Source organism: Piliocolobus tephrosceles, chromosome 3 (genome assembly GCF_002776525.5).
Source record: "Piliocolobus tephrosceles isolate RC106 chromosome 3, ASM277652v3, whole genome shotgun sequence".
Taxonomy (NCBI): domain Eukaryota; kingdom Metazoa; phylum Chordata; class Mammalia; order Primates; family Cercopithecidae; genus Piliocolobus; species Piliocolobus tephrosceles.
This window is the reverse complement of record NC_045436.1, coordinates 28,220,580-28,234,655: the sequence shown is the minus strand read 5'-3', so window position 1 is coordinate 28,234,655 and position 14,076 is coordinate 28,220,580. Positions and strand designations below refer to the sequence as shown.

Genomic DNA, 14,076 nt, shown 5'->3' with positions numbered 1-14,076 from the left:
TGCCGCCTTTTTATAAGTCATAGAGTATATTAACATATATATTACAATAAATTATGGAAATGAAATGTTTACTAATAAGTCACATATGCAATCCTGTATTAATGCTAGTAAATAACTACAATTTAAATTAAATCAGAAATAAAGAAAAGCTCTGATTGTAGGAGTGATATCAGCCCACCTGGTCCACATTCATATATAGCCATTAAATTAACCATCAAGAGTATAAAATTTGCTATACATGAATAATAGTGGTCTATATCATTAATGCAATCAATTAAATAGATGATCTATTTAAAATTTTTGTTTCTAAAAGTTTATGCTTGCCTAGTTGTTAATATTCTAAACTAAAAAATAATGTAAAGTTCTTGTGTTCTAATTTTTCAATTAAAATGAGTTACTTTAACATTTTATGATAACAAAATAGTACTAATTTATAGTGCTTATTCATTTGGAAACTGTGGGTTTTGTTTTTTGTTTTTGTTTTTGTTTTTTTTACTTAAAAAACTTTTACATTATCAATTGAGTCTCAAAACTTGAAATATTATTAGTACCTTGCAAAATTAAAAAAATTGAAGGCTTCCCTTCCTAGTAAACTATGGTGCTCTTTGAATAGTCAGGGTAACAAAAATCATTTCTTACCGTTCACTTGGAAGATGTGAGTCTGATAGACTTGTTCATAGCCATCTGCATAGCAGGTGTAATTGCCCATGTGAATTGTGGTCACCTTGGTAATGTACAAGGACCCATCATCTCCAAAATCCTATTAAAAATATGAAATAAAACAAGATGTTTGCATTTTGAATTAATTGTAACAATTTTGTTTTTTTAAAGGTGTATTCAGGTGCAAAACAAATAGACTCAAATATTGTTTTAAAATTATCAAAATGAGCATTGTTGGATGTATAAGTGTAAAGGATCTGTAATTATAATTTTCTAACAATATGTTTTGTTTAAAAAGCATCATCTCAACTCATAAATATAGCTTTTAAATATTTATTTGAAATGTGTGTTTAATATATAAAGTAAGTTAGTTTCCACATATGTGTTCTAATTTAGTTCCCATTTTCAAGATTAATACAGGCCAGCCAGGCACGGTGGCCTCACCCCTGTAATCCCAGCACTTTGAGAGGCCAAGGCAGGTGGATCACTTGATGTCAGGAGTTCAAGACCAGCCTGGCCCACACGATGAAGTCATGTCTCTACTAAAAATACGTAAATTAGCTGTGTGTGGTGGCACACACCTGTAGTCCCAGTCACTCGGGAGGCTGAGACAGGAAAATTGCTTGAACCTGGGAGGCAGAGGTTGCAGTGACCCGAGAACGTGCCACGGCAATCCAGCCTGGGCGACAGAGTGAGACTCTGTCTCTAAATAAATAAATAATTACAAATAAAAAAATTTAAAAAAAGATTAGCACTGCTATAAGGTGTTTTCTTCTTATGAATGGCTAAAACAAATACCCGTTAACTGCATTCTTCACCCTGGTAGTTATCCATTACTTCTATATTATTTAATTATATATTTACCAATAAAAATAATTATTAAAGCAGTGTGATCTTGGTGATAACATCTAGAGACATAACATAGAATAGCATTTATTTTCCAAGCCCAGATACCATCAACACATTTGAATAAAATAACCATACCATTTCAAAATAATAGAGATAAATGCATAACCATTTTGAGAAAAAAAGAAAGGAAATAAACTTGCACTGTTAAAATCAAATCCATGAAGCACCTCCAGAACAGCAAAGATCAGAAAATTTTCTCTTCCATTACGACAATGATTATTCTGGCAAAAATTGCCAAAATCATTTTTTTTCAGAATTCTGGAACCAGAGAAAGGCTCACAACAGCCCACAGAGTATTTATTCAAAAAGTGGCTGGCTCCTAATAAGAATGGCAAAATTTATGTGGCATTTTAACTTTAATTCCTCAACACCTCTCCACAGCTGCATGGTGGCCTTGAACTAGTCTCCTTGAAATTATGCCAGTTATGAAAATCATCATCCTAGAAGACACTGGAAGGGAAAGAGCAAGTCTGATGCTCCTCCAAGACCTCATCCTGAGAGAATTGTACCTGTTGGATAGATTAGCAGCTCCTCAAAAATATACATTTTCATGACTTCTTTTTATTTGACCTTTGAGCAACACTTAAAGCTCACTCTGTGTAAAGAGTCCCATCCCTATCCCTAATGTCTGTGTGTGTGTGTGTGTGTGTCTGTGTGTGTGTGAGGGAGAGAGAGAGAGAGAGAGACAGGGTTCCCAGGCTCTGGAGTGCAGTGGCATGATCTCGGCTCACTGCAATCTCTGCCTCCCAGGTTCAATCAATTCTCCTGCCTCAGCCACCCGAGTGGCTGGGACCACAGGGGCACGCCATCACACCCAGCTAGTTTTTGTTTTTGTTTTTATTTTGAGATGGAGTTTCGCTTTTGTTGCCCAAGGTGGAGTGCAATGACATGATCTTGTCTCACTGCAACCTCTGCTTCCTGGGTTCCAGTGATTCTCCTGCCTCAGCCTCCCGAGTAGCTGGGATTACAGGTGCTACAGGTGCATGCCACCACGTCTGGCTAATTTTTTATATTTTTAGTAGAAACAGGGCTTCACCATGTTAGCCAGGCTGGTCTCGAACTCCTGACCTCAGGTGATTCAGCCACCTCAGCCTCCCAAATTGCTGAGATTCCAGGAGTGAACCACTGCGCCCAGCTAATTTTTGTATTTTTAGTAGAGACACTCGGTTTTCACTATGTTGGCCAGGCTGATCTTGAACTCCTGCCTCAGCCACCCAAAGTGCTGGGATTACAGGCATCAGCCACCACACCCACCCCCTAAAGTCTTTATTGAAAGGAAACAACAGCAGTTGTTTAACATTACAACTTTCTGCAACAGAGATACTAGTTGTAGATAACAGTAGTGTTTGACTAGATAAACATTACAAGATAAACCTAAGAAATGGGCTCTCCGTAGAGAAATTTGTAGAGTTCCACAAATTCCCAGGAGTCTAGAAGGCCACACAAATGTGCAGGACTGTGTGCATGCTCAGCAGAGATATGTGAATCCCTATTATCTCATCTCTAGCTGCACACAAGGCTCTACACAAGCCGAAATTGAAGGCTAAGACAGTCGTGAACTATATAGGAACACTCATATTGTAACACAAAACAGAGATAGAGAACCTCAACAAAGCCTGGGAGACTTACTGATGCAAGGCATTTAATTAAATCCCTGTTCAATCACTAGCTCACCACTAAGAGTGAATCACAACAGCCACACACAACATACCAAAGAAAAATAGGTAAATTCAGCTTCATAAAAATTAAAATTTTTGCTGCTCAAAAGACATCAAGAAAGTAAAGAGATACCCTATGGAAAAGAGGAAATCTTTGAAGAAAATTTATCTGATAAGGATCTTCTTTTCAGAATATATAAAGAGTAACTACAATTCAACAATCAAAAAACAAATAGACTGGGCATGGTAGCTCACACCTGTAATCCCAACACTTTGGGGGGCCAAGGCAGGCAGATCACCTGAGGTCAGGAGTTCGAGACCAGCCTGGCCAACACAGGGAAACCCCGTCTCTACTAAAAATACAAAAATTAGCTGGGCATGGTGTCACATGCCTGTAATCCCAGCTACTCAGCAGGTTGAGGAACAAGAATTGTTTGAATCCGAGAGGTGGAGTTTGCAGTGAGCCGAAATTGTTCCACTGCACTCTAGCCTGGGTGACAGAGTGAAACTCTGTCTCAAAACAAAACAAAATAAAACAAATAGTCTAATTAAAATAATGGGTAGAGGATTCAAACGAATATTTCTCAAAAGATTTACAAATGAACAATAAGCACGTAAAAGTACATTCAGCATTACTAGTCACTAAGGATATGCAAATAAAAACCTCAGTGAGATACTACTTCATATGCTCTACATTGGTTAAAATAAAAAAGAGACAATTGCAGATGCTGGAGAGGATGTGGAAAATTTGGAACCTTTACACATTGCTAGTGAGAATATTAAATGGTGCCTCTGCTTTGAGTAACTGTTTGGCCACTTCTCAAAAAGCTAAACTAAGTTACCTAGGACTAGAAATTCATTCCTATGTACATACCCAAAAGAACTGAAAACATGTCTGATACTTTCTGTATGCAAATGTGCATAACTTTATTACTCATAAAAGGCAAAAAGTGAAAACAACCCAAATGTCTATCAATGGATGAATGGATAAATAAAATGTAGTATATCTATATAATGGAGTATAGATTATTTGACAATAAAAAGGAATAAAGTACTGATATATACTGCAACATGAATAAACCTTTCTTTTCAGCCTTAGGGCCTTTGTATGAATCTTGAAATTAATATTCTAAGTGAAAGAAGCCAGACACAAAAAGCCACAAATTGTCTGAGTCTAATTATAGGACATGTCCTGAAGGACTACATCCATAGACATAGAAGACAGATTTGCGGTAACCAGGGACTGAGGGGTTGGGGGAGGGGGAAATAACTGCTAATAAGTCTGAAGTCCTTTTTGGGGGGATGAAAATATTCTAAACTTTGATAGTCATGATGGCTGCACAATTTTGCTAATATAGTAGAAAGCACTGAATTGCATACTACGAATGGGTTAATTTTATGGTTTGTGGAGAATATCAGAGTAAAGCTGTTGTTAAAATAAAATCTATATGAAATACTTAAATACAAAAAAGTAAATATGCCATAATAAAACTATATATATATATATTCTTAGTTAATGAAATCTTCACTGAGTATGAAAAAAATTGGAAATCAAAAAAGAAAGAATAATTGACATATTTATATGAAGAAGAAATACTTTTGCATTCCAAAACATTGCTATCAGTAACAGAAAGCTAATTAACCACAAATTATTGAGACAAAACTCAAAGCATTTAATCTTTATTTATAAAGCAGTTACCAGTATGCCAGACACTACTGTAAACACTTCACAAAAATGGACATATTTCATCTGTATGTTAAACCTATAAAACAAGATCTATTAATATTCTCCCACTTTATAGCCAGGGATGCTAAGATGTCAAGTAAGCTACTAGTTCCACTTGGCCTCTAATTAGCAGAGCTAGGATTGGAAACCAGGTAGGCTTACTCCAGAGTCTGTGTTTCATGCTCCCACAACACACTGCCTTCTTTGTCAATCATAACTTGAACTCGGGGATAAAGACAGGAAGAGAGAACAAAGAGGAAATTTGAGACAAAATGCTCAGAACAAAAAAGGTAAAATATACTACCAGGTTTGAAGAAAAAAGGCTGTAAATGTAGTGAGAGTGCATGTGCCCATAGAAGAAAGGCTGGGTAGATCCACTGAAGTTTGAGTCAAAAGAGAACATTGTAAAACATGTCAACCCCTGTATTCAACCCCTTTTCTCAGCTGCAGAGAATGAGGATATGAGGTGCTGGTACAGAAAATTCTTTTTATTATCATTATTATTATTATTATTATCATTATTATACTTTAAGTTCTGGGGTACATACCATGCAGAATGTGCAGATTTGTTACATAGGTATACAGTGCCATGGTGGTTTGCTGCACACATCAACCCGTCATCTACATTAGGTATTTCTCCTAATGCTATCCCTCCCCTAGACCCCCACCCCCGACAGACCCCAATGTGTGATGTTCCCCGCCCTGTGTCCACGTGTTCTATTGTTCAGCTCCCACTGTGTCCACATGTTCTATTGTTCTGCTCCCACTTATGAGTGAGAACATGCGGTGTTTGGTTCTCTGTTCTTGTGTTTGTTTGCTGAGAATGATGGTTTCCAGCTTCATCCATGTCCCTGCAAAGGACATGACTCATTCTTTTTTATGGCTGCATAGTATTCCATGGCGTATGTGTGCCACTTTTCTTTATCCAGTCTATCAGTGATAGGCATTTGGGTTAGTTCCAAGCCTTTGCTATTGTGAATAGTGCTGCAATAAGCATACGTGAGCACGTGTCTTTATATTAGAATGATTTATAATCCTTTGGGTATATACCCAGTAATGGGATTGCTGGGTCAAATGGCATTTCTCATTCTAGATCCTTGAGGAATCACCACACTGTCTTCCACAATGGTTGAACTAATTTACACTCCTACCAACAGTGTAAAAGCGTTCCTATTTCTCCACATCCTGTCCAGCTTTTTAAGATGTAATTGGCAAATTTTGAATATACTTTACTATAAATAGTCTTAAAGATTTTTTCCCAGATATTTACTCTGAGGATTTACTTTCTAAGAGTTTTTTGTTCGTTGCCTCTTCCCAATTTTAATTTTGGATTTAGAATTTTTCATGTTTATTTCTAAATTTTTAATGTGTTGCTCAGTTTTTAATGTTATATACAATATTTATCAATAAAAAGTGAGCATTTATCTTCACTTCATTTTTGCAAACTTTAATTATGTCAGTATCTTTTGGTAAAGAAACTGTTTTCCCTCTGAAATTGTGATTTTTTAAAAATATTTATATCTTTAAAATATGATAGTATCCATTGACTTACCAAAGTTCACATGATAGTATTCCAAAACCATATCTGATATAATTTCTGACTTTACTTATATTTATGCTAGGTGAATTTCTGTTAAAAACAGCTTCCCTCAAACTGACACACACTACAGATTTATTGAAAACAAGAAAATGATTATGGAGCTATTGAATCTGGCCTTGAAAATGATAAATATCTTCTGACAAGGAAAAATAGATCAGAGAAAAGAAAGAGATAAATGGGAGAAGAGGAGAAGGAGGAGGAGGAGTCAAGGAAGAAGGGATGAGGAGGGGGAGGCAGAAGAGGAGGAAAAGGAGGGAAGGGGAAACATAATGTACACTCTGGCTGTCATACGGTTTAACTGAATATTTCCTTCATAACTCTCAATAAAATATAAATCCTCAATATCATATTATATAAGATCAATCATATCACATTTCTACAACTCCCAGAGGAAACTGTCATGGTGCTACTCTCACTGATTTAATGAGAGAAAGCCTTATGAGCTACACAATAGGAGAGGATTTGGAGCTTGAACCTCCACAAAAAGTAACCATTGATACAAATTTCACAATATAACTCCAGCTTTCACCACAGGCTACCATTAAAAACAGGGGTCATACTGACAGAACACTGTTAGGGAACTGAAACGCTAAATGAAAAGACAAAAGACTGCACCCCACGTGAACAGTAAGCAGATATTTGATATGTTGTAGAGTATAATGGGGGAATGCCAGACTTTTGTATAAATTAGTTGAGAAAGATTAGAGTCGAGTATTTTTAGAAAGATTTTGAGCAAAAAAATAATTATTGATGACTAGAAATATAATAGCAAGATATCTAGTCTGCATAACATAGACATAAATGCAGGGCAAGAAAGTGTAAAACTCATTACAACCAGAAAATAGCATGGAGACCGGATCACAACAAAGAATTAGTTCACTGGACAAGAATAATTAAAAACAATAGTGAAAATTCTGAATATATGTGGATGGTATTTGTGATTATGTTTATGTTCAAATATACCAAACTGTATATTAATATTTTAATGTGTATTTTCAGATAATTCTTTTAAAATTTATTTAAAAGCTGAAATAAACAACTTTTCCGTGTGTCCTATAGAGCTACCTAGAGAGTACAGTCTTTCTCTTTCTAGTATAATCAAGATTCCTTCATCCAATGATGTAAAAATTATCCAAGACTACAACTTTCAAGGTGTTTTATTGAAATCTGTGTTATCCCATAACATGAAATCTCTTTTAGTTACACTGCTCTTCTTTCTAAAACAGTATATCTAAATTACCATTACCATTTCTAAGCTGTATTTGTTTGTTCATATTTTCATCTCTTTCCTCTAAATGGAATTAAAATATTCCAGCCAAAATTTTCTTTAATACACAATTTTATAAACACCTTTTCAGGCAGCTTTTTGAATGAGCTAGACTTTAACTAATATCCTCTTATCAGTTTGAATAAAGCATAGATGTTTTCAATATATTTAAAATAAAACACCATATTTCAGTCTATTTAAAATAAATAATAAATATTCATTGAGCATGTAAATATGTTGAGTGCTATGCTGAGCAATTTAAACGAAACATGAAATTTTATCATTTAAACTTCGTCAAAAAGCTCCCATTATTAATCCCATTTTGCAGATAAGAAAACTAAAATACACTGCTGTTGAATAACTCGGTTGTGGTCACCAAACAAGGTGAGGGGTCTCATATTAGCATCCAAACAGACTGAAGAATTTGGCTGTTCTTTTTATATAATTCTTAACACATTCTTTTTTTTTTTTTAGATTCTCCATTAATTTTAGCCAAGCCTCCAATTTATGCTTTGAGTTTTGTTATATGTATAAAGACATATAAAATCTACTCTTTACCGCCATCCTGATAACAGCATTTGTGATCTTTTATTTTCTCAGCAGTTTTCTAATTTTAAATAGATCAAAACAAATGTGTGATGTGGAGGCTCAGCCATAGTTGAGAGTTATAGCCTTAGAACAAACAAGCTGAATTCAGGGACAAAATCTTCCACTTATTCCGAACCCTTGTTACACCTTTATAATCTGACTGCCCATAGACACTCCATAAATATTTCCTCAGCTATTAAATCTTTATGAGCCTCTACACCATTATAGAGTTGCCTTAAGGCATTGATGTCTGGAAAGAGTTTATAGGAAAAAAACACAAAATCATTTATTTTGTTGAGTTGATTGCTTATATATTTTTCAAGGTAGTGTAAATGGGAACTTTGGAAAAAAGAACATCTGTAGCACGTATGTAAAATTGTGAAAATTTTTATGGCAACTACCAATTGATTATAATCAGTTACATTAGAGTAACAAAACATTTAACAACCTATAGATGATGAGCCCTGGTTAATCAGAATGTACAAGGCCATAAAAACCAGGTATTGATTATATCAGTACATAACAGTTGAATTTCAGGCCTTTATTTAACCACATGTTTTTAAATCATATTGTTTAGATCGCTTCAATCTAAAAGATGTTTCATCTGTTATAAAATGGTAAATTTTAAATGTTAGCCCACTTTCTTTTTCATATTATGTTCCTCCTTATAGTTCTAAATTGTATGGTACTCATATTATTTGCACTTTAAATACAGTTTTCTGTATAAAATACATGTTTTGATATACACTGACATTGAAGCAATTTCTTTCCAAATTCTGAAATTTCTAGTATAGGCGTTTACTTTGCAATACTGTAAAAGCTATTTTCCTAGCTTTTTGTGTAAACAAAATATATTTTCATAAAATAACAATAAAATAAACTTAAGCAAACTTCTACATATGGAGACCAACTAAATTACTATTATTTCACAGTAGATAAGATTTTCTAGAAACTATGGATTTTTCTCAGTAGCCTATTTACTAACATACTTAACATAGAATCAGTAAATAACACTGTGAAATAATAATTAAATAATGTGTTTAATTTGGTAAATACATCATTTTGAAAGCTCCTTTCCTTAAATCATTTCATGAATCAATTTAAAAAGATGCAATAGAAATGTCAACTAACATGGATTGAAACTATTGCTTAAAATTATTAAGCAAACAAAAATAAAACAGCTGCATTCTCTGGTATGAAAAGCAAAACCAAAATGATGAGAACTTTGTGTAAAAATATTATTAGAGAATAAATGTAAAATAATTAAATTAATTATATTTTAATAAATTTAAGAAAACAATCCTGCAAAAAGGTTCTAATATCTTCAAATTATTTGATATGTTCTTTTCTTGACCACACTTCTTAGAATTCCTTATTGTTAGCATAATAATTTAGGAATAACTACCTCTCAGAATAATCAGGGAAAAGGGGAACATTAATGAAAATCCCTACAAGTTCTAAATGGTTGTTGAGTTTCATGAAGTTTTACAAATGTTGTTTGGAATACAATGTAATTCGTTAAAAGTAAAAGAGTCCTAGAAATATAGAAGTTTCTACAGTCACTCTTGAAAAAGTTTTGAATGGAATAAAATGAGCTGCAGGTATTTCTCCTGTTAGAATAAAAGAAGACAAGCAGAAGAAGCCTATGGCAGTTGTCCTGAGTAGACACTTGTACAATATGCAGACCCAATGCAATAGGTTATGGAGTGCTTATAGGTTATCAAAAGCTACACAAAGAGGGTAAGAGGTGTCCCTCAAATTCTAGTGTGGAGAAGGTAAAGGAAAGTAGATTAGGCAAAATGAGAACAGTAGGATTTGTAACAACAGCTATGAGATCACAAAAAATTCACAAATACAACATACAACATGAACAATATTCATTGAGAACATGATAATAGTTTATTGAAAGGTATTAAAGAATATCTTACTCAGTGGAAAACATGACTAGAACTCAATATTTTAAAGGTATCAATTATTACTAAATTAATCCAAAATTTCAACACAACTTCAATTGATAAAAATCAACATATTGGCTGGGCACAGTAGCTCATGGCTGTAATCCCAGCACTTCGGGAGGCCTAGGTGGGTAGATCAACTGAGGTCAGGAGTATGAGACCAGCCTGGCCAACATGGCAGAACTCTGTTTCTACTACAAATACAAAACTTAGCCAGGTGTGGTGGTGTGCACCTGTAATCACAGCTATTTGGGAGGCTGAGACAGGAGAATAGCTTGAACCTGGAAGGCGGAGGTTGCAGTGAGCCAAAATTGCTCCATTGCACTCCAGCCTCAGTGACAGAGTGAGACCCTGTCTCAAAACAAACAAACAAACAAAAAACACATGTTTTTGAGGAAATCGAAAGTTGATTTAGATTTGTAAGACAGTGTAATAGAGCATGAAAAGCCAAGACAATCCTGAAACAAAAAGAGAAAACAAAGATGATTTCCCTCTACCATATATCAAGACTCATCTACAAGATTAAAACTAAGATGAAGTGGTGTATTCAGATAAAGCGTCTCTGGAAACAACCAATATTCTCAGCTCTCTCTTCTTTCTCTGTCCCAAGAAATAGATAAATGACAAGTATATAGATGATAGATAGACAGCCATGTCACATTTATGATATGTGACAGACATAGCATGGCAAATTAGTAGAGAAAGATTGGTCTATTAAGTATACAGGGCTGAAGCAACTAGATAAGCTTAGCCATACAGAAAATTCTCAACTGGACTTATACCTCACAGCATACACAAAAATCAAGAGCAGAGGAAACAGTACAAATACGTAAAAGACAGAACTTTAATATTTTCGTATAAAATGTAAGAAAATATCTTTATAATCTCAGGTATTTGGATACTGGATGACATTTTAAATTGAGAGACAAAATGAATCATTTTAAAAGTAGTTTGCAAATTAAACTATGTCAGAATCAGGAATTCTTATTTGTAAAAATACATTATCAAAGCAATGAAAATACAAGCCATAATTGGACAAAGCAACCCATTATCTATGACTGATAAAGGGAAAAACAAAAGACTGACAATTCAATAGAAAAATGAAGATGTGAAAAGTCATGTCCTCAAAATGAAATCACAAATATCACTTATATTTGTAAAAAGATGTTCAATATCACTACTAATCATTAAAATTAAATGTACTGCAACAACAAGGACACCATTTAAACATCTATTAGATTTACAAAACTAAAATGCCTAATCCCAAGGGCTGACTGACATGTAGAGCAATGAAAAGTCGCATAAACTCATAGTGAAATTGTAAATTGGCAAAACCAGTCTTTAAAATATAAACTCAAATATGAGCATATTCTACAACGCAGACATATGAATGTACACACATACATTTTGCTATAGTAATGTTTATAGCATCCATTTTAATAATAAAAATCTGGAAATAACTCCCAAGTACAACAGATTAATCACACAACACAATCATGGTGAATAATAACACTGCTTTTATAAAACCACTATTCCAAGTGTTTTAAATATATGCAAAAAAACACTATTCCAAGTGTTTTAAATACATGCAAGAGTCAGATTTGCCATGAAGCTAATAACATCCAAGTTTATTAAGAGCTCCTCATTTGGACAAGCCCATTCCAAAGATCTGATAGTAGCTTTGCAATGTGTGTATATGGCCATATATTTCTGTAAAATTTGCAAATATATTTATGATTTGCTGTAATTTCTTTCCTCTTTGGAAGTAAACATCCATTTACATAGCTAATTGTTATTTATAATTTGTATTCTTTCTCCAAAATGTAGGGGACATTGCGCACATGTACTCCACAACTTAAAGTATAATAATAATAATAATAATAAATTCAAGATGACCCATATAACCTTGAATCATTCCTATCTATATTATTTATGTATTGACACTACCACAGTTTACACATAAAGAAACAAATTTCAGAAAGTTTAAGTAACTTCCCTACGAAGGTTATTAAGTTCACAGCACAAAATTCAAAACTAGGTCATCTAGCTCTACATTTCACTCTCTGAAATTCCATATTTACATAGCTAGAGACATCAACATGAATGAATCCCCAAACACAATGTCACTAAACACACACACACACACACACACACAAACAGTATGCCTCCATTTATGTAACATCCAGAAACAGTACAAAATAAACTGTGTGTCTTAGGGATATATACATTTATGGTAAAAAGATGAAGAGCAGCAAAAAAAGCGTTAACATATAATTCACAGTAGGAGTCATATGCACAGGAGAAGAAGGAGAGTGTAATGAAGAGAAGCCTATAGGAAGCTTCAGATTCATTGGTAAGGGCATATTTTCTAAATGGTCATAAAGTCTAGATATATCATTTTTTTAATTGTAAGGGACCTACATAAACCCTTTGTATAATACTGAAATACAAAAAAACTGAGTTAGTAAAAAAATCAAAGTAAGCTTGACATATGTATCTCAAAGTGAACAGCTTCCCCTATGTATATGCAGAATATCCCAGTTTCTTGTTTCCTAAATCAACTTGGATTGTACTTCTTAAAAATTAATGCAAAAAAAAAAATCTCATTTAGGTTTTAAACTATATTTTGCCATGTTTTGAAAGCGAATACAATTTTATTTTGGTTTCATCAAAAATATTCATAACCGAATGGCTCAAAGAACCTAAAATCCTGGTAATTCTTGTATCATTAGTAAACGAATACAGACTCCAGAGTTCTGGCCTTATCTTGGTATATAAACGGAAAGAGTTTCTATCCAAATAATGAGAGGAAGCTAAATAATCTACACAATAATTTCTTTCTGGAATCCATCTGAGTGCTAAATTTGCAGATCAACTAACTATCCCCAAATTCGAGGAACCCTGGAGCCTCTAAAAAGAGACAAGACACTGGCAATTATCCACCTACATGAGGGCACTGGAAGAAAAGAAGGCACCATGCACATAGGCACAAAAAAAAACAACAAAATTTTTAAAAATAGCTTAAAAGCTGAACTTGCACAAGTTGTGAGAGTATAAAACCCTGGGAGCATAGACATAGAGAACAGTCATTTTTGCAGTCTGTTCTTAATAGACCTTGCAATTTGCTCTTCAGAAAGACTGGAGGCAAGAGAGGCATTCCTCATGATACAGGCCTGGTGTTGAGTAACAGCTGATGCTGAGGTGAGAAACAAAACAAAACGAAAAAACAATTCTTACCTGCATCCTCTCCCCTAGTGACATAAAGTATTCAACTGCTAAAAGAAAAAAAAAAAAAAGAAGGCAGTCAATCCTGTCCCTTTCAAAACACAGGTGAAAACCCACTGAGTTTTTAAAAAAGAGAAAGACCCTCCTTGTTCCAGAAAAATAAAAAAAAGAAAACCCTTACCAAAGTGAACAAGGTAGGAACACAGAAAATTCTGCTCAAAAGGCTTAGAGGCATATAACTACCTAAGGTTGATACTGAGTGAAAAAATGTATAACACTCCCTTGTCCTGCACCACCCATGCTTGCAAAGAACCAACAAACAAGCAACAGCAAACTGCTCCTGGTAGAGGGACAAGAGCATGAGAAACAACCTCTCTTGAGTGCAGGCTCACAGGGAACACTTAAAACAGAGGATGGACCTGGCACAATAAAGAATTTGATCAATTAATACAGCTCCCACCACAAGCACAAAATAACACTAAAGGAAT

The 14,076-nt window shown here is 34.2% G+C and overlaps 1 protein-coding gene across 3 annotated transcripts in view; it reads right to left on the bottom strand.

The window, feature by feature from the left end:
- The window catches only part of FSTL5 (follistatin like 5), a 1,059,117-nt gene that overhangs the window by 208,786 nt on the left and 836,255 nt on the right, over positions 1–14,076 (bottom strand). For all 3 annotated transcript variants that reach the window (XM_031935303.1, XM_031935304.1, XM_031935305.1), the window contains exon 8: positions 640–760. In XM_031935303.1, the coding sequence (XP_031791163.1) occupies positions 640–760 (121 nt within the window). The remainder of the gene's footprint in view (positions 1–639; positions 761–14,076) is intronic.